The sequence below is a fragment of the Cololabis saira genome, chromosome 2 (genome assembly GCF_033807715.1).
Source record: "Cololabis saira isolate AMF1-May2022 chromosome 2, fColSai1.1, whole genome shotgun sequence".
NCBI lineage: Eukaryota > Metazoa > Chordata > Actinopteri > Beloniformes > Belonidae > Cololabis > Cololabis saira.
This window is the reverse complement of record NC_084588.1, coordinates 30,704,432-30,724,993: the sequence shown is the minus strand read 5'-3', so window position 1 is coordinate 30,724,993 and position 20,562 is coordinate 30,704,432. Positions and strand designations below refer to the sequence as shown.

The following is a 20,562-nucleotide window of genomic DNA, read 5'->3' as shown; positions in this document are numbered from 1 at the left end:
CTGACCTTAACTGCTGCTGCATGTTACTGAGATTGCAACACTGGTCGGTTTTCCAGCGTTTTCTCTCTTCAACACAGAGATAATCTGTTTGCTCCGTTTGGTTAACTGTGTCTTTGTGTTTTGCCAGGTTTCAAAAGGAAGGAGTTCAGGGGGAAACTGGCCATCGCCATCACAGCTAACTTCATTAACAGGAACACCACCGCAGAGGCCAAGGTGGAGGAGATCAGTGGAGTGGCCTTCATCTTCAACCAGAAGTTCTTTCTGGACCTCAAAGAGGAAACAGGTGTTGAACATGAACGGGCACACTTCCTCACGAAAGTATAGCGCTAGTGCACACAGGAAGGTTTTCTCACAGAGAAAACGCGTCACCCAAAGTCACTTTTACTGACTGGGGTTGACCATTAATGTTTGCAATATTTAGTGTCAGCACAATATAATATATTGTTTTTCCATTTTAACCTGAGAAATCTCAGAGTGGAGTTTTGCAGAGGCCGGATGTGTAGTCCTCACTAACGTGACTGAGGAACTGTTGAGGCCCAAAAAGGCAATTTAGAAATATTGTATTTGTTATTTTCCATTGGGGTCAAATATTTGTTTGGTCAAATTTGCACATTCTTTTGAGATTGTTTAGAGATTCTTTTGTGAACTGTTTAAAAATCATTTTAAGAGTTTAGTATTTCTTCATTGTATCGGAAACATCAGTGGGGCTCAATGTCAAGGACACTTGTGATTTAATCTTAAACAGTAAACCTTGAGCTTTTTAAAGACAATAAAGATTGAAAATATTTAATTATTCACATTTTTTTATATATATATATATATATATATATATATATATATATATATATATATATATATATCTCAGTACAGACCAAAGGTTTGGACACACTTCCCCATTTGTTTGAATGAGAAACTTTTGGTCTGTTCTCTATGTGTGTGTGTATGTTTGTTTCTGTTTGGCTCTTCATTCATTGCGGTTATTGTTTGTTTCTTGCAGGTATTGATCTGGAGAACATCGTGTACTACAGGGACAACACACATTACTTTGTCATGACTGCTAAGAAGCAAAGCCTGCTGGACAAAGGAGTTGTCATTCATGTAAGAAAAGCTTGGGCCCACTGAGTATTGTGTCCATATTGTCTTTCCTTCTCTACCTAACAACTTATTGTTGTTTATTTTGTATTATTATTATTATTATGATGGACAAATCTTAAGCCAGAGCATTTTGTATTGTATTAAGATTAATTCAAACAAGTTGAGTTTTCATTTTGTTTTTGTTTTACACCACCAGGGGAGTTTGCATGGCATCGTCCATATTCTGTGCTTACCAGACGTGTTATTTTTCCAATAATACCCACTTACATGTATATTTCTAGAAAGCAGCTCAGGTAGAAATACATCTTTTGTCTTAAAACCAACAAACAAAAAGAATCCTCAAACAGTGATATTTTGTTCTTCTCCTGGCTGCTTCTGTCTAAACAGGATTACAACGACACCCAGATGCTGCTGAGCAGCGAAAACGTCAGCCAGGAAGCTCTTCTGAGCTACGCCCGAGAGGCTGCTGACTTTGGCACCAACTACCAGCTTCCCACGCTGGATTTTGCCATGAACCACTGCGGGCAGCCAGATGTAGCAATGTTCGACTTCACAAGCATGCATGCCTCGGAGAACGCTGCTCTGGTTAGGGAGCGGCTCGGACACCAGCTGCTGGTAACGCTGGTCGGCGACAGCCTGTTAGAGGTAAGAAAGGGCCAAGCTGAACCAGTAAAATGAAATTCCTCTGGCCAGACTAGGCAGTGATGTTGTGAGAGGAGGAAGAGTGGGTCATTCACAGTCTAGCAGCTGTAGAGGAAGTTCTTGCCCAGGTTTAGAGTCGATCCACCTCCTCTCTGTACACTCATCCTGGTGTGCTCAGAAGTCACAGGAACAGTAGCTGGAGGTGTTTCCGAATTACTCAGGAACAAGTTCAACATATCCATATAGGGAGATGTTAAAGGTAGCTGTATGGACACGAGAACTGATAACTACAATTGTGCATCAAAAATTCAGCATATGAAGTCAGACTTTTGGTATGTGACATTGCAAAAGAAAACAACTTATGGAGCGATGACGGCATGTTTCAGATTCCAGACAAGTCTGGAAAAGGCAAGGCAAGTTTATTTATATAGCACAATTCAACACAAGGTAATTCAAAGTGCTTTACATTGACATTAAAAGCGGCAAGACATAATTAGACAGTAAATAACAAATAAGATTGAATAAGATGATAAGAAAAGAAGTAAAATAATAAAAAGCACAAGCTGTTAAAAATAAGGGCAGTAGAGTCCAACAGGTAAGTATTTAATTTAAGATATGCTTCAGTAAACAGTAATGTTTTTAGCCCTGATTTAAAGGAGCTGACAGTTGGAGCAGACCTCAGGTCTACAGGAAGTTTGTTCCACCGGTGAGGAGCAGAATAACTGAACTGCCTCACCTTGCTTGGTTCTGGTTCTTGAGACACACAACAAACCAGATCTAGATGAACCTCAGGGGTCTGGGAGCTTCATAGGAACTAACAGATCAAGCATGTATTTTGGTCCAGGACCATTCAGTGCTTTGTAGACCAGCAGTAAGATTTTAAACTCTATCCTTTGACTCACTGGAAGCCAGTGTAGCGATTTCATGACCGGTGTAATATGGTCCAGTTTCCTGGTGTTTGTAAGGACTCTGGCGGCAGCATTCTGGATCAGCTGCAGCTGCCTGATAGATTTCTTATTAAGGCCTGTAAAGATGCCATTGCAATAATCCAACCTACTGAAAATGAATGCATGAATAAGTTTTTCCATGTCTTGTTTAGACAGAATCCCCTTAATTCTAGCAATGTTTTTTAAGTGGTAATAGGCAGATTTAGTGATAAACTTTAGATGGCTGTTGAAGTTCAGGTCTGAGTCAATAATTACACCAAGATTTCTGGCTTGATTTGTACTGTCAATGACATGGAGCCAAGGTGAGCGCTGATCTTTTCCCTTTCATTTTTAGGGCCAAAAATGATCACCTCTGTCTTTTCTGCATTTAGCTGGAGAAAATTCTGGCACATCCACTCATTGGTTTGGTGAATACAGTTACCCAATGAGAGTAGGGGACTGCAGTCATGTGGTGACACTGAAATATAGAGCTGTGTGTCATCGGCATAAGTATGGTAGGAAATGTTGTGATGTTCCATAATCTGAGCTAGGGGTAGCATATAGAAGTGGTCCGAGAATGGACCCTTGAGGAACCCCACATGTGATCTTGGTTCTCTTAGACTCATGGTTCCCAATTAACACAAAAAAGGCCCTGTCTTGCAAGTATGATTTTAAACCATTAACCCAGCACAGCCAATGACCTTTGACGCAGGTGGCTGGAACACCGCCAAGGATGCTTATAGCAGTTTCACTAACTGAAACTGCAAAGACAATTACAGTGGTGTCTTTTTTTTATTAAGCAATTACACTATTCCATTTGCATTTTAGTTTTTTTCCGTCCCCAACCCTATATTTATATTGTAAATGCTTTTTGCATGTAAAGAAATCCAGACTCGCCAAATTGAATTTACGCTGCTAACAAGTCACTGAGGGGAGGTTCACTAAAACATGAATTCCTCTACTATATCCACCCAAGTCATATACTTAAGCTTTTGTTGCTTGTTTTTAATGTAATACTTCCTTCATTAGTCAACCTGTCTACTTCAGGTCACTTTTTGCTTAACTTGATAAATAGTAATCTGTCAAACATGCACAAAATCATAATATCCTACTTCAAATAATGAACATTGCCTCTTGGCCTACAAACAATATTTTCACTGGACATTTTCATCTGGAGTTGTTATTGTTGTCCTTATGTGTACACAACTGGGGCAGCTTCTTCATGTCTCTGCTCCTCTGCAGCCCTTCTGGCCCATGGGAACAGGCTGTGCCAGAGGCTTCCTGGCAGCTTTCGACACAGCCTGGATGGTGAAGAGCTGGGCGGAGGGTCGGACGGTCCTGGAAGTGCTGGCAGAGAGGTACGCGCATGTTACGTTTGGAAATTATACAGTGTGCTGGTATTTTTGTTTACTTTACTGCCACATGGCTCTGTGTGGTGAGGAACTAAGACCTTTAACGTTCTCGTTAAAGTAAATTGAATAACACAGCATTTTTTTATTTTTTTTGATAGGGAGAGTATTTACCGACTGCTACCACAAACAACCCCTGAAAACATTGCTAAAAACTTTGAACAGTACACCATAGACCCTGGAACTCGATACCCCAACCTCATCAGCTCTTGTGTCAGGCCTCACCAGGTGTGCATATTTTGAATATTCTATCTTCATTTAACAAATACGTTCAACTCCACAAATGACTTGAGTGTAAAAGTTTTCCGTTTCCTCTGGCTGTTTCAGGTGCGTCACCTGTACATCAGTGGAGAGCTTAAGGTCTGCTCTCTGGAGCGCGCTGCGACCATACGACGGCCCGTCAACATCTGCAGGCGAGGTGAGTGTTGCAGACATTGATGCTCTCAAGGCGTGACCTGGTGCTGTCAGCACTGCGTCCAACATCCAGGAATTCACTTTGCTCCTGTTCCCTGCAGCTCAAATGTTAACTGGCTAGAGTCGATGGTTTTTTCAGTTTAAGAAAAAAAAATAGGTATGTTTGAAGTTTGTCTTTTCGAGTGGGTCTAAAGAAAAGAGGAAGCTTTGAAGGAAGTGCTGCAGAAGTGGGAAAAGGGCATCTCTAAACCTCAAAATTTTTGCATTACTTTGATGTAAAATGACAAATATTTGACTATATTTATGGCAAAAGTCTGATGTATCTGTGTTTGTATCAGCCAGAAGCTCCACATGCTGAAATGGGCAGTGTGTTTAAGTGAAGTAATGTTTGTCATGCACTACAGGCAGCGAGTGAGTCCAGATGGAGCCCTTGGGACCTGCTCCCGCCTTCTGTATTACTGCAGCACCCTGTTTTTGTTGTGTGCAGTTATGACATCATATCCTCTTCTTCAGCTGAGACTTCCTGAGAGTCTGCATGACTGACTCTGGCTCACTCTGCATTCCTCTGATACTGTAGTTATGTGGACAATTTGATTACCGTACTAAAAAAAAAAAAACCTGCTCTTTTGTTTTGTAGAATCCGAGATCAGACCGTCAAGGCTTCTCACCTGGTGCCAGAAGCAGACGGAGGGCTACAGGAATGTGTCGATCACAGACATGACATCCTCTTGGAGAAGTGGCATCGCCCTCTGTGCCCTCATCCACAGGTTCAAGCCGCAGCTTATGTACGTAATACTGACGAGATAATATCAGAGCAGACCTGCAGAGCTGCTTCCTCTCATCTGCAGCCAGTTTCAGTTCCAGAATAGCATCGTTTAAAGTACCTCATGAAGGCATGCATTCACATGATTTAAAAAAGGAACTTTCCACACCCTTTTGTAACAACTAATTGAGTAGAGATTCATCTCATGAGTGTGTTTTAATATGTTCAGCGTGACAGCAGCTATTATGTTCAGCGCTGCTGTACTGCACCTCTTGATAGATGGAGGAAAAGATTTAACACACAGCCTTGTGATGTAAACTGTGGAAACAAGAGTTTGTGAAGGTAAATAACTGTAAAAGGGACAAGTTCATAAAACTACTAGTACAGTATGCAAATGTGTCCTTGTTCTGATCGTTCCTGGAGAAAGTAAAACCTCTAAGGTTTACCCTGTTTCAGAGATGTTTTTTTAACTAAGTAAACTACTTTCCCTCCAAGTGAGTAAAGTGGTAAAATCTGACCTTTTTGATAAGCTACAGGAGCTGGTCGTCCAGCACATTGAAATCCAAAGTTTTGTACTTAACTTTCTGGCTTCCTTTGGGGAATTTCTTTATTTCCTGTCAAAATGCCAACACTAGATAGCAAGCTTAGTCCAGTAACTCGCATCCCACTGAGCTACGACAAGCATCAACAATGATTACGCTCGCCCAAAGAGCTACAGTGGACATCATAGCAGAGGGCGCTAAGATACTCAATAAACTGAAACATTGAGTGTGGCAGAGCAAGAGATTCAACCAGAGTAAAAATCAAGACAGTGTCATAAAAGTGAATGCCCCCCCACGCCTGTAGGGGGCCCCACTGAGCTCAAGTTAGCAAAATTGATGATGTGCTTTTTTTACGTTCTTGAAAATACATTGATGATTGGGGGAATTAGAAAATGCATTTAAAAAGACAACAAAACATTAAGTGGCAGTAGTGCAACACAAATCAGAAAAAAAACATGATAAAACAATTCAAAATTACAAGAAAATCAAACAAACGCAACATTAAGACAAGTACAAAAGAGAAAATACTTAAGATAAAACGTTTGACAAAATGTGACAACAAAACAGAATTAAATGACGGATTTTCAGGAGTGCACAACTTTTCTCCAACGGAACAGAAAATATCAGTTCTGGTTTTTTTTTCTGAAAATGTGACGTATTGTGGGTTGTTTTTGTTTTGTGATACTTTTTCTTTTTTTTTTGTGTGTTCTGTTCTGCATTTGGCGACCATCTGTATTGATCTAGAGCTGAAAAGAAAACAAGTCCTGAAGGAGGAAAAACCAGAAAACTCTACTTTTCTCTGCGTGCTGCAGTAGCAGGAGCAGCCTAGTTTTAGTCGGTGTGGCTGCAGATTAGTACATTTACAAATGCAATTATACCCTTCACCCTTTAATTATTGCCTTCATTCTTTGGCACTTGCCACTGCAATTTTTATGTGGTCCTGTAAGTTTCCAGGAACCGCTCCTCTACATGCTGGCGTGTCAGCAGAGGGGAGCAGGTTCACACAGACCAGCCTCAGCACTTACTGTTTGTGTCTGCTGCTGCTAGGTTACTGCTCTCCTCTTTGCATGACTCCTCCTCTTGTCTGCACACAATCAGTGCAGGTAAATACGCCAAACACTGCTGTTAGGAGTACTTTGCTGGGATTTTTTGTGCCAGAGTGTCATAAATTAGTTCTTGAAGACGGAGAGGATGAGTAGAACATATTTCTGTGTTCATTCCACGGTGCTGAAAATGAACTGACAGTTCATATCGGTATGCAGATTACCTTACACTTGCTCACAGCCGGTCACCTGATATGTAGCAACAAAAGTATGAAAGTCACTAAGAGGAAATAAATCCCTCAAAGAGTCTCCGTGCCTTACTGCCACATTCCTGTCTTATCATTCATTTGAAGGAGATTTATAGGTCATAGATAAGTGGCTTACTGGAGAATTTTTTGAGTGTATTGTGGATGGCTTCAGAAATGGGAGCAAGAAATGGACAAAGGAAAAGTTTATGACTTTAGATTTAGAGTAAAATATGTTGTCATTTAAAAAACAGACACTCTCCTACACATAAATATGATTCTCCGAAACACTCCCCTGCAGTGTACTCATCTGGCTCGTGTTTTCTTTCTTCAAATGCCTCCATCAGAGACTTGGACGCATTAAATGAGGAGGATCACATCGCAAACCTCCAGCTGGCCTTTGATGTCAGCGAGCGGGAGTTTGGGATTCAACCGTTTGCACCGGCGAAGGAGCTGATGGCTGAGGAGGAGCTGGATAAGACGAAGATGGTTGCATACTTGTCCAAGTTCTACGAGCTCTTCCGTGGGACTCCTCTACCTGCAGCAGGTACGCCTCTCTGTTTCCGGAGCTGGAGTTACTGGCGCCTGTCGTCAATGTTCCGTCTCCGTCTTCTTCGCTGTTTTCAGTTTCCACTTCCTTCATTTGAAAAACATTCCAGTGACGGAGGAGGTTAGAAATTTCCTCTGATATTCTGTAAAAGTTTGTTTGCACTGTTCCGTCCTGTTGGTCAAGTGCAGCGGCATGACAGGAATGTTTATCTGTAACAGAGCTATGGACTACAGTATTCAGAGATTCCTTGCAGCATATGACTCCCTTCTTCTTTTCAATGTGGAATGATCTTCTACACAAATACAGTCCCTCTTCTTCCAGGCCATGCACATCGTTTCCTGAAAGGATTTAGGAATAAACACGATGTTACGAGGCATTTACAGCTGTTAATTTGTAAATGATGAAAACGACTGATGTCGACGTAAAAAACACTAATACATTTTTGTTATACAGCAGATTCCAGACGAGTGGATGAAAATAATGAAGATTATTCCTCTAAGGAAATGAGACATAATAATAATAATGTGGTCAATCTTGCACCGTACAGGAAACGTGTGCCAAAGGTAACTCCACCTTAAGGTGTTTCTGTCTTCAAATATCTTGATTTCTTAATTTTTTTTCATTTCCTTGTATTTAATAATCAAAGCCGTTTTTCTTCAGCTGGTGCTGTTTCGTGACACCACTCGGTCTCATTACCTTGCTCTGTGTTTTCAGGATGAGAAGAAGTCAGACGGTACAGATCTCACTTACAAAAGGAGGCGAAAGTTCTGCTCTCTGGAGGAGGTTTGTTAGTGGTGTATAAGTTTGAATGTCTGAAAGCCTGTATAAATGATTAAATTTTGTTTTCCTTTGCGGTCTTCTGTTTAGGCCACCACTATGTCCGGCAACGACTCCCCCGGTCGAAACAATCGAGATCCCAAAGAAAACAAAGTGCGTTCAATGGCAACTCAGCTGCAGGCCAAGTTTGAGAATAAAAACAGCTACACCGTCCACAAAACGCAGGTAAAAACACAAAAATGGGTTTCAATTAGGTCTGTTCTTAAAGACACTGGCTTTTAACGCGTTTCCTGAGTACAGAATGATAAAATGGCCTTAAAGTTTTAAATCCTCCTCTTTTGTAGTTGCAGTTCAGTAGTTGTTTGTGCTTTTAAGGTGACAAAACTTTTACTTTTTCATTTTTAACTTTTTCTCGTTTTTCTCTTGTCTGTTATTTCAAGCTTATAATCTTTTTCTAATTCTGTTCTTTTTCATTAACTCTTCTCCCAATCTTCTGCAAATCCTCAGTCTGACTGTGAGAGGTCCGTGCTGCTTCCGACTCTTCACTTAAATGAGAGTCCACCTGTTAAATTCGGTCCCCCGGTCCCACCTAAACCTCCTCCGCTGGTGCAGGTAGTCTGGAGTTGCAAAAAAGTGTACAACAAATTTACAATACACTGTAGAAATTCGTGACGTTCTGTGAAAATTCACATCAAATGAAATGTGGTTTGGATGCATTTATCCGACTTTTCAAAAGACGGCTCATACAAGTTGTCAATCGAATACACACCTAAATTTGTATTTAACATAATTATTTTAACAGAATTGGAGGGCTCTAGTTAAATGTGAGAGTTTTCTTGCCCAGACCTGAAGCACAACAAACCTGATATTGTCCTGACATCCGTATTCAACTACTTTGAGCACGTCTCGTCTCTTGTAATCTTATATTTAGATGACTGTACAGGTGGTTTTACGTTTTTTATGTTGCAGATATGCTTTAGTGCATTCTTGGCTCATAGACCATGATATCATTTACCTTATTACGTGACTTTAAAAGCATACGCAACATGTTTGTTTTTTTTAAATTACGATTTAAAAAAAAAAAAAAAAAAAAAGGTTTTCTTTTTTTTTTTTTTACGGATTGACTATTTTTATCTAATAAATATACATTCATGATTTTAAATGCCTTTTTTAATTGAGGGGGGAAAAAAGGCAAAACATTTAATTTATTGCCCAGACAAAACCTTTTGAACATTTGTTTTAAAAACTGCTTTTGGATTTGAATACAGGCTTTTTATGCTTAATTGTTTCAGAGTAGAAGTAGAAATGAAAATGTGTTTTAACAAAATGTGTATTTATTCCTAAAATAAACACAATTTAAAGAGACTTAGTTTGTTTTCCCCCTCATAAGATGTATTTCAACAATTGCAGGGAAAACTAGATATATTATATTTAGATTGGAAAAGCTAAGCCTTAAATTGGATGCGTTTTCACTTTAAACATCCTTTTAGTACTGTTGTTCAGGTCAGTGCGTTGTTAATGAGTTAAACTGTAAATAAAAAAAAGCTCCCAGAGGAGAAAAGAAATGTGTTTAGATTAACTGATCCTTTCACTGATCTCAAAAACATCACCTCAGATGTTCTTGCCTGTCTCCAGGAGGAATTTTTAATGACGGCTCCTGTTCACCTTTTATCACCGTGATATGATTATATAACTTAAACATAAACAGCAGACAGACTGTGTAATGGATCGCCTGTGTGCTTTTGACTTTCATGCTGTGCTAGTTTGGCTAATGTCTGCCAAGAGGATAGTAAATCCCCCAAGAAAAAATGATGCTGCACTTTGAAATTTTCAGCAGTTATGTGAAGTATTTATGATTGACAGTTAAGAGACTAAAATGTACAAAACCACCTGTACAGTTTTTTAAATAACCCACTCTGAGTGATGCTGGATGTCTAGTTTTTAAGAGCTCTTATGTGTATCATCCCTTTCAGTTTGAAATGAGTATCAGAAGAGCAGCTGAGCATTTAGTCCACCTTCCTGCACAGATTCTGCACAAACCTCAGCCTGAACCTCAGCTCCCATTGTCAGTAGCGAAGCTCAGACATGTTGAACAAACAAGTTTGGAGACGACGTCTCAGCCTCAGCCTGAGAGTCCAGACCTCTCTGCTTCTCGTCCCTCCTGCCACTCAGCAATCAGTTTCATGAGAAGAATCCACCACCGCCTCAGGGAGGTGGACGAACACGTCTCTGAGGTGAACAGTATCTCCTGCTTCCTCTGTCTGTTGTCTTCTGTGTCCTCTTTCTACCTCTGTCACTGCTGCATGTTCTGATGCCCAAAAAGGCTCCTGAATGAATGTTGATTATGTACTATATCCTGATTATACATTTTTGGCTTGAGTAATGTGTAGTCACAAGAAGTCGGTCCCTAATTATGCAGCCTGACAGAAATTGTTGGAGCAGAGCTGCAGACCTGGCACGAGCTGAGACAGACACGCCGGCAAATGGCTGGTCCATGTCCCTTAGGGACAAGTAGGTTTACTAATGCACATAAAGCATGTTCTTACTTGGGTATATGTGTGCTTTGGAGGTTGTTTTTTTTTTGTTAGCTTGTTTTAATCACTTATTCGTTTATTATGGAACAAAAGTTTTTGTTTAACTGAATGGATTCATACTGTATCACCATATCATAGGGATATAAGACTAATGCTGTTTAAATTACAGAGGAAGAAATGGCAGAATAGCAAGAATGAGAAACTGTTGGAGAGTTGAAATTGTAGCAGAAAGAGATAAAAATGTGATTTGAAATAATAGCTAACACAGATGAATGTCCTCAATACAACATGGCCTGAAGCTGGCAGCGTAAATGTGTTATCTGGAGCACAGCGATGCTCTGTAACAGTTAAATGTCCTGGATTTCATCATCTATTGTTTTTTTTTTTTTTTTTTTTTTTTTTTTTAATTTAATTTAATTTATTTATTTATTTATTTATTTTTTTTATTCATCATCTATTGTTAACGATCATATGCAAGTTTTCCTCCTTTTAGTATTGCTGTCTTGTATGCAGCCTATGTCTGTCTTTAGGGAAAGAATGGTGGAGAGGTGCAGGAGACTGGAATATGAGACATGTCTTGGAGAAATGGATAGTACTGAATTCACAATCATTCAGCTGTGTTCAAGAGGAACTGGTTGCAGACTTTTGAGAAATATCAGCAGTTAAAGCTAATAACCGCTAGGGTAACACATCAGGGCAAGGTGCTCCGTAGAGAGGAGCTCCCATGTTTCCGGTCTAGAGGGGAGCTCCACTTCACCTCAGCCTTCTCATTTTATTTGCCGCCGGTCTCAAATTCCTCATGACACTAAAGGTAGTAAATGCTTCGAACTTCCTGTTTTGTTTTTTGTTGTTGTTTTTTCTCCTTGCTTTGCTTCTGTCCCGTGTCCTCGCCACCTGCACTTGCCGTCTTATTTCGGGCATTGCTTTGTCTTTGGAAAGCTCAATCAGCTCCTTCCACATGCAAACAACTTTCCCATTGTCATGGTTACTCGTAATAACTGATGTTAAAAGGTGCCAGGATTACCAGCAAAACCAAGCAGCACAACATGACCAAAACAATCCATCCATCCATAAATGATATGTATCCGCTACTTCCATTTCAAGGCCAGGGGGATTTCTCAAAGTAAACCAGCAAGAAAATAATTATTTCAGAAATGGAACAGAAAAAAGCTTGGCAGGGAATCTAAAGGAGATTCAAAAAAAGTTGCAGTTAGAACAACATTTACATACTGTGTATATATACTGTATATATTGTATATATTTCTAGAGAATTTGGTTGTACAAGCCTTTTTTAAATGTATTTCTTTAATGCATTGAGCAATTAGAAATACATATTTATTTCCATAGAGCTATTTTAAAAAAAAAAATAAATAAATAAATAAAAAGAAGCTGAGAGAGATGAGTTCTCTCCATTAACAATCTTGCTCTCTCCGGCTCCACTTCAGTCGTTTATTTAGTTTGTTCATTACTCGCCTCTGACTTCTCTGCCAGGAGTTTGTCTGTCTCAGCTTTGTGTTCAAGTGTGGCATGGGTAACCACATCTAGTGGTGTGTGAAATGAATTTAATAAGGCAGCTGACATGCCACACAGCAAGGGCATTGTTTTCCTCTCAACAATACACACTTAGCTGCCTATTACAGAGTCAGTGGAACAGAGAGGTCTTTGATCATTAAACTGTGCAGTGCTCATGAAGCGGTTATCAGACAGCCCAGCTCCACATGTGTTCGTGGCTGAATGTGTCTCACTGCAGCTAGGGGGACCAGACGTGACTTTTCTTTTTGTCATCCTGCAGAAAAAAGCTCAGACACAACAGGTTAGAGAGTTTCATGCAAAGAGCATAAAGGAAAAAGCTGTTCATCTTAGGGGACTGTTCTCAGCAGACACTGCTGAAACACTCAAGGTGACTATCTGAAACTGGATCTGTGGAGCCACTCGTCTGTTGTGCTTGATTTTCACAGAGTGTTAATTAGTGTATTGAAGCATGCCGTGTTTGCATGCAGCTTGTTTTCAGTGTGTGTAAAAACATAAAAAGGATCCATGTAGGCATGTGAGCAATACAAAGTACCCACTTACTGCTTCCATGGGATTTAGTAGTTGCTATTAATCATCAGCTCTTGATGAAGGCAGGTGTGTCGAGCTCTTAAAGTCAGATGTTTTGAAAATGTGCTGGTTTGTGTTCACACCGTTCATAAATAAATGCATGAGCTATTGACTTAAACATAGTCTGAAAACACTTTCCAAGCGATTTGGAGGTAAGTATTCTACAGTACGAAAGATGTATCTCATTGAAAACGGCTGCCAGTTTTGCTTGGAAGTGCATTTTCCAGCATCTTACAGTTTGAGCATTGTCAGACCACAGGACACTCAGAGAAATATAAATAAACATCTCAGACCCTGCAGGCCTCACTGAACATTTTCAAGTCCATGACAGCATATTTAGATGAAAACTCAACAAACTTGGTTTGGTGGGAACAGTTAGCAGGAGCAAGACACTCTTAAAAAAGAACATGGAAGCATGACTGAGGTTTGCAAAACTGCGTCAAACTAACCACAAGACTTCTGGAGCAGTGTCCTTTGAACAGGCGAGACCACAGTAGAGTTGTTTGGCCTTATTTGACAAAAACCAAAAAGGATTTAAATGGAAACATTTCATACCTATAGCTTTTTAGCATGGCAGTAGAGGGGCATTAATTTCAGGAAAGTATTCTAGAGGCAAATATAAGTTAATCTGTTCAATGGCTAAAGCTTGATCGAAACTGTGTAATGGAGTGGTCTGAAACACGCCAGCAAATCTACATTAGAATGACAAAATTAAATAAATAAATCAAAATGCCATGGCAGAAAACTCAACGAAATGAAATAATGTTGTAAAGAACAGTGAGAAAAGATTTTCCAGAACAATGTGAGACTCAAATTCATACTTGAAATCATTCCTGCTAAAGATGGATCTTGTTGTTAAATGAATAATGGTATTGTTACAGAAAGGTATATTGTTTGTCTGAAATCCCAATTGGGTTAAACTTCAACACAAGGTTAAAGTAGAACATTTTGCAGGGACATTTTCATTGACTTGCATCTTGATTGCAACTGATTTATTTATTCATTGCATAAATGTGCATTGCATGTCAGCTTTACCAAGCTTCTCATTCTGGTGCTTGTGTTTTTAATTATTTAGCATCCCACACAGAGGAGAAGTGGGTGTATTTATTATTGCGGTTGCACTTTGTGGGTTTCTCTGCTCCACCCAAACAGCCCACTCCACCACGGCAGCCAAATGTTTGAGCTGAAACTACACTATTTTGAGGCAGAGGGGCGTCTGTCACGCAGTTGTGTTCCACATGTTTACGTTTAGTTTGGAATCCTGAAGTGTAATCGTGAAGCTTTTGATTTTTTTGTTGATCGTATTTTTGATTTTCAGTTAAGAGAGTTTCATTTAGAGGGAAAAGTTACCTGACAAGGAAGTCTGGAATCAGAAACCAGGTTTCTGGTCCGACTGCTCCTCATCTATCTCCTGGTGATTTCACTGCTCTGTTTCTGTCTCCCAGGGCGCTTCAGTACACAGGGCCTTTCCCCTGGCGGGTGACAAGTGTCACTCTTGTGGGAAGCGCGTTTACATGATGGAGAGGGTCTGTGCGGAGGGTCTCTACTTCCACAGAGAGTGCTATCGCTGTTCCACCTGCAGCTCTGCTCTGCCACAGGGAGTTCATGCCTTCAACACCGAAGAAGGTACAGTATGCCTCTTCAAATAGCAGAGCCCAATAATGTAGATCAGCTCTAATTATATTCTAAAATGTCCTCTTATCTCACAGGGAAACTGTACTGTAAACTTCATTTTGAGCAACGCAACAACGGGACAAACCTGAGGAGGAATTTATCTTTACGCTCAGTGAGTACCCTGCATCGCATGTTTATCCACCTCACCCTTAACCAAGATAAATGAAATTTCAAACTTCTTCATCTTACTTAATCTTTGTTTTATAGACTCGTTATGGAGCTCAGGATCCTGCTGATGAGGAGAGCTCTCAGTCCAGCAGCGTAGCAGACCTGCAGAGTGGACCTGCAGCAGGTACCTGCAGTTCGTTCATAAGGAAACAGCTGAGCTGGTCCCTGAGTGTGACTCGCGCAGTGTGTAACGCCCCGTCGTATCTGTCCCGTCGCGTGCGCGGTGCAGCACAGGCCATCGCCGGCCACCTGCGGGACAATGCCCAGGACTATACACTGCTGTACGAGCTGCTGAGCACGGGCTTACCCCTGCTGTTTGTGTTGCAAGAGGTACTGCTGCAGATGTACGCCGAGGCCGAGACTGATGAGCCAAGCTCGTTGCAGCCTGTACTGCTGTGGCTGCAGGAGCACGTCGGGAACAGGCTCATTTAGTGTCTCAGCAGACTGCAGCTGTTAATATTTAATTTTGAACATTAATTCATCTTGCCAGTAGAGCTGTGGATGAGGTGCATTTTGACTCATCACCTTTGCAAATGTGCAAAAGGAAAGCACCTTGTTGATGTTTACCAATGTTTTATGATGACACTGTAAGCAGACTTGCCATTGCGTTGGATTTAATTCTGTACCAGCCAGAAAAACACTGGCGGTTGCAGACACCGCTTTGTGCAGTTAACTTTATGCAATTTACTTGGAGTAGTTGGAACAGTTTATTGGATAATGAATGCTATCTTTTTTGCTGTGGGCTTTATGTGGAAACTGGAGAGTTAATGTTAAAAGGGGAAAGACAAATAAGTCAAAATTGGCCTGAGTGCAAATAATTAAAACACTATGACTGTTCGAGCATCAGAGAATTTAGACTGCTGAGATGTCTAATCACTATTGTTGTGCTCTTGTATCGTTCACAAACTCAGCCTGCTCGTACATTTATTTTTGCTTTATTTTTGGAGGTATGACTGAAAAAGCTTGATGCACTTTATGTTTGAGAACTGCTTTGAGCACATAGCAGTAAACTATTGCATTGGACAAAAGCCTGGTCTCATGTTAAGTCATCACTGGGCTGATTTTTATTTTATTTTTATTTTTTTGACTCTGTGCCTTTACCATATAGATATAAAAAAAAACGAGAATAAAGACATGGATGTAAGTCTATGTATCACAGGCACTTTAACAGCTCATTTTATTTCTTTTCCCATTTGAGCTTTTTGTTTTATTTTACCAACCTTTTTTCATTTATTTTAATTTCCTTTTTATGATCAATGCCGGAGTTATTCATATAGTGGACTGACATTAAACGTGCAGTATTTCGCTGTATTTTGCTGCCATCTACTGTCGACTCAGATAATAGCATGACGGGAAATGAGATTCCCATCTCTACATTTAAAAAAACAATTTTTTGGAACCTGTCTACCGTCTCAGTCATATTTTTCATTGCTGGATTTTCTGTGTGCATGTGTTTGAGTGTATTTACTATGAATCCAAAGCATGTTTTTTTGAGGACTACCTGCAAATCTGTTTTGACTGGAAGCTACACGGTTACTTTCTCTCCAGATACACAATCTAATGATGCCTGCAGGACCTTAGATTTAGTTTAACTCAAACTAAATCTTTGCAAAATAGTCAGGCATTGTTTGAAGTGTTTAACGGTGTGTTAACGCCTCGTGTTCTGTTACCAGCTTTGTCACATCTCGTGTTGAATGACAGGAAGTTCAGCATGATGTGATCTGAATGTCTTGTTTACTATACAATGCAGGTGGAAAACAATGTTTAAAAATGCCAAAGAAACCGTTTCATGCACATTCTGCTTGACTTGCATGACATGTACTTTATACGTCTGTGTAATGAACGTGTACACTGATGCCAACATTGTTTCGGTATTATGAATGTCATCGTATTTTTGTTCTCATAAACCTTTTTTTAATTACATACTTTACATGTGTGTTCAGCTGTTTTTATTCATACCTTCATGCTGTCAGTGTTTTAGGTCCTGTTTTTCTTTTCTCCTCACTCAGCTGATGCCTTTTCTGAAGCATATGAAACTGCCGGATGGTTAGGAGAAATGGGATTTTGAAGGTGATTGCCTGCATGGTCACATGGTTGTGTTTTACCATTAAATAACTGATGACGTGTGACTAAATATGATTGTCATAGCGAAAAAAAAAGTGGATATTTACTTGAGCTAACCTCATATCTAATATGCAGCTTCAGTGCTTGTCCCTGACCTGTCTCTGGACTAAACTAGCGATGACCTAGCATGGTTTGAAACTTGTACTCACATAGTGAATGAAGTGGAACCACTTGGTTCAATTTAATCATCTGACCAGTTTGAACCCCCTTTTTTGTAAATCCATTTTTTGCACTCAAATGATCACATTAAAAATTTTAAACGCAAAAAGAAAATCATCAGTTGACTTAAGTTTTAACAAACCAGTTTACGCATCCAAGGTCTTATAAGGACAGTCTCATTTATACCACTACCTTCTCTTCTGCAGGTAAACCACTCTAGTTCTTTTTGATTTGTTGGATGTTCAAATAAAAACAGACTTTTTTCAAGGTTGATGGTTACATTTGCAGCTCAGATTCAAAGCCAGCATGCATGAATGGTCCTTCAGAGAGAAGATTTGAGCATCCTTTTTTAAGCTACAGCACAACAACTGCACTTAAAGGGCCTTGAGGAAAAACTGTCTGTCTCTGAGGTCAAGAGTCAACAGTTGATTCATATTGTCTGCATCTCAAAGGTATGAATGCGCATTTTAAAGTGACACTCATAACAAAGTCTCCTTACAGGTGCTGGAGAGCATGGAAAAGGAAAAATGCATTCGTGGCTCTGGAGGGAGGAATCTCAAATGAAGTCACTTGACTGAATGTCAACTGTCGCTGATTTTAACAATGTAAAGGGTGAATGTGGACTCTGCAGCCACCTCCTTTCTGTCAGCTCGAGGCTACAAGGCTTACCTGGATCTCTGAATGAGTGCAGTGGTTCAGATCACTGTCAGATGCTTGTTGACTTGCAGTTTCTGGAACACACAAGATCAGAAAAAGTCAAGATCCAAGCAGTTCGTGCAACGCTCTCCTACTGGGTGGAGAAAAAAGAAACAGGCTTTAAGATAAGCCATGCCCATGAGTTGTTCATAATGACGCCTAAACAATATTTTGTTTGTGAAGACTCAAAGATAAAGGCTGCATACATTCGGGTTCATGGTGTAAACAAGCAAATCTCATCAGGATTCATTTTTAAACACTACACTTTTGTAATTGCTTATGCAAGTAAATATAAAACCAGTGAACCTAGTTACACTCATTCTCCTTTACACTCATTCTCCTTTTCTACCAAATCGATGGGGCCACTTGAAAGCTGTCCTGCTCAGATTCTCATAACCTCAATGTTAATGAGCATCGCAGACGGCATGTCCACCAGGTTCGATCACAACTGTTAAGTTAATAAGATGCATCGTCATAATGAATTAATGGGTGTCTGCGCTGTACTGAACCGTAAAATAAGTCAGACCCTTGAAGAACCATTTTTATTTCTTAGGATTCCTCTTCAAGGCAACACGGTGGCTTAGTGGTTAGCACTGTTCCCTCACAACAAGAAGGTTCCTAGTTCGACTCCCTGGCCCGGCAGGGTCTTTCTGTGTGGAGTTTGCATGTTCTCCCCGCGCTTGCGTGGGTTCCGGGTTCTCCGGCTTCCTCCCACAGTCCAAAAACATGCATCCTAGGTTGATTGATGATTCTAAATTCGCCATAGGTTGTGAGTGAGTGTGCATGATTGTCTGTCTGTATACAGTATGTGGCCCTGCGATAGATTGGAATATGCTCCCTGTTTAAGGGGAAAAAGCCTCGAATGACCTGTTAGAATTGTTCAGCTTCATTATAATGATGACAAAAATGCTAAAGAATCACTTAGTGTTCCACAACAAAGGTTTTATTGTAAAACCATTATGTGTGCACATTAACTCTAGTTTTCTGTGTTGCATGACCGGACTAGTTACTAGTTCAAAAAGACATGGGTTGGATCTCTTAGCATCCTCTATATTTAGTACCGTATTTTCTGGACTATAAGCTGCTACTTTTTTCATAGGTTTTGAACCATGCGGCTTATACAAAGGTGCGGCTATTCTGTGGATTTTTCTTCCACCGCTAAGGGGAGTGCTAACCGGAATTAGAATAAAAACTAAGACAAAATAAATGCAAAGAAGAATACGCTACTTCTTCTTTAGCAGATAGGAAGTAGAAGCAGATTTCAAACAGATAAATAGATGAATAAATACCGGTTATTTTCTCTTGGTTCTGTCCAGTTTTAATCAGCAAAGTTGCTGCCGTGTTAAAAGACACTGTTAGGAAAGGATCTATTTAGGTACAAACATGTACATCATTTACAGTTCAAAATCCTTCTGTACATGTAGTATATATCTAATCTAACAACATAAATATCTGCGGCTTGCATATCTTTTTTTTTTCTAAATAGAGCAGATGCGGCTTATATACAGGTGCGGCTTATATATCTTTTTTATTGTTTTTTTTAAAATAGAGCTGATGCGGCTTATATACAGGTGCGGCTTATAGTCCAGAACATACGGTAATTAAAAAGGAGATGGAGCATGAGGTTTGTGTTAAAGTGTTTAAAAATGCAGCTTGTGTTGAAAGAGCTCAATTCATTGATATGTTATTGAACCCGGATGGGAAATTATAGCAGCCTCCGAGGTAAGATCTCTTCCGTGTTGCAAAATCTTGTCTCTCACATATACTAATGTATCCATCACGACTGATGATGAACCAGTGTGCTGCATAAACACAATGAGACAGAAGGTCTGCATGTGTTTTTGAGCCATTTGGCCTAAAATGTTTGGTACAAAGAACAAAAGATAAAATGAAACTCTAAACTAACTAACGAAGACCTTCCTTTTTTCATAAAAACATCAAAACTTCAGTTCTTGTCAACAGCAAGAACAAGCTGGTGTTTGAATGTGCCAGAGGCTTTTTAAAGGATGTTGGATGTATTTATTGCAGTGTGTTTTATAATGTATATATCATTCGGTAGTTTATTTAATAAAATCTATAATCTGAATGTCCATATTAGTTAAAGTTAAAGAATAGATTTAATTCCTGAAGATTTCAACAGACATCTTTCCTCTTACTCAGGACCGGCACTTTGAGTTTTAATATTTAATATTGTTAAATATTTTATTAAAAAAAAAAAACAATATACCCTTTGCTGTTTCCAATTGAGTCTTTTTTGAGTCTTGGTTTTGGTGCAACACCATTGTTTTTAACCAATAAATTAACATTTATTTCAGATGCTCCTTCTTGTTTCTTTTTTGTTTTAAGTGTTGATTTAACTCTCTCTGTTTTGCCAAAGAAAGTCTAATTTTGTCACTAATAAACAGTATAACAGTGTTTCCCGACCCTGTCCTGCGTAGACGTTTCACTGCATCAACACACCTGATTCTAATTAAAACTCGTCCAGGTCTGCTCAAGTCTGTTAATTACAATCCACAAAGTAAACTGGTTGTTACATTTCAACAAATGTCGGAAGGGAGCAGTTAAGTAGGAACAAACCTTTTTGGAGATTCGTGAGTAGTTTTGTTTTGTATCTGTTTTCATAATGTTGTTTCGTTTTTGGTTAATGACAGAAGAGGGCGCTGTGCCGCAGTACTGAGGCTGCAGTACTGAGAGCTCCATA

At 39.7% G+C, this 20,562-nt stretch overlaps 1 protein-coding gene across 5 annotated transcripts in view; it reads left to right on the top strand.

The window, feature by feature from the left end:
• mical2a (microtubule associated monooxygenase, calponin and LIM domain containing 2a) overlaps positions 1-20,119 on the top strand; it is a 38,560-nt gene extending 18,441 nt beyond the window's left edge. Inside the window, exons 6-24 of one of the 5 annotated variants that reach the window (XM_061743173.1) lie at positions 128-283; positions 998-1,098; positions 1,483-1,740; positions 3,906-4,021; positions 4,174-4,300; positions 4,400-4,490; positions 5,124-5,271; positions 7,427-7,626; positions 8,083-8,192; positions 8,344-8,412; positions 8,497-8,631; positions 8,914-9,018; positions 10,380-10,640; positions 12,733-12,840; positions 14,486-14,666; positions 14,750-14,826; positions 14,922-15,006; positions 16,892-16,952; positions 17,667-20,119. In XM_061743173.1, the coding sequence (XP_061599157.1) occupies positions 128-283; positions 998-1,098; positions 1,483-1,740; positions 3,906-4,021; positions 4,174-4,300; positions 4,400-4,490; positions 5,124-5,271; positions 7,427-7,626; positions 8,083-8,192; positions 8,344-8,412; positions 8,497-8,631; positions 8,914-9,018; positions 10,380-10,640; positions 12,733-12,840; positions 14,486-14,666; positions 14,750-14,826; positions 14,922-15,006; positions 16,892-16,950 (2,387 nt within the window). In that variant the 3' untranslated portion in view covers positions 16,951-16,952; positions 17,667-20,119. Of the gene's footprint in view, positions 1-127; positions 284-997; positions 1,099-1,482; positions 1,741-3,905; positions 4,022-4,173; positions 4,301-4,399; positions 4,491-5,123; positions 5,272-7,426; positions 7,627-8,082; positions 8,193-8,343; positions 8,413-8,496; positions 8,632-8,913; positions 9,019-10,379; positions 10,641-12,732; positions 12,841-14,485; positions 14,667-14,749; positions 14,827-14,921; positions 16,813-16,891; positions 16,953-17,666 lie in introns of those variants that run through there. The other 4 variants (XM_061743163.1, XM_061743155.1, XM_061743182.1 and 1 more) reach the window with 4 other exon arrangements.
• The last annotated feature ends 443 nt before the right edge of the window (positions 20,120-20,562 follow it).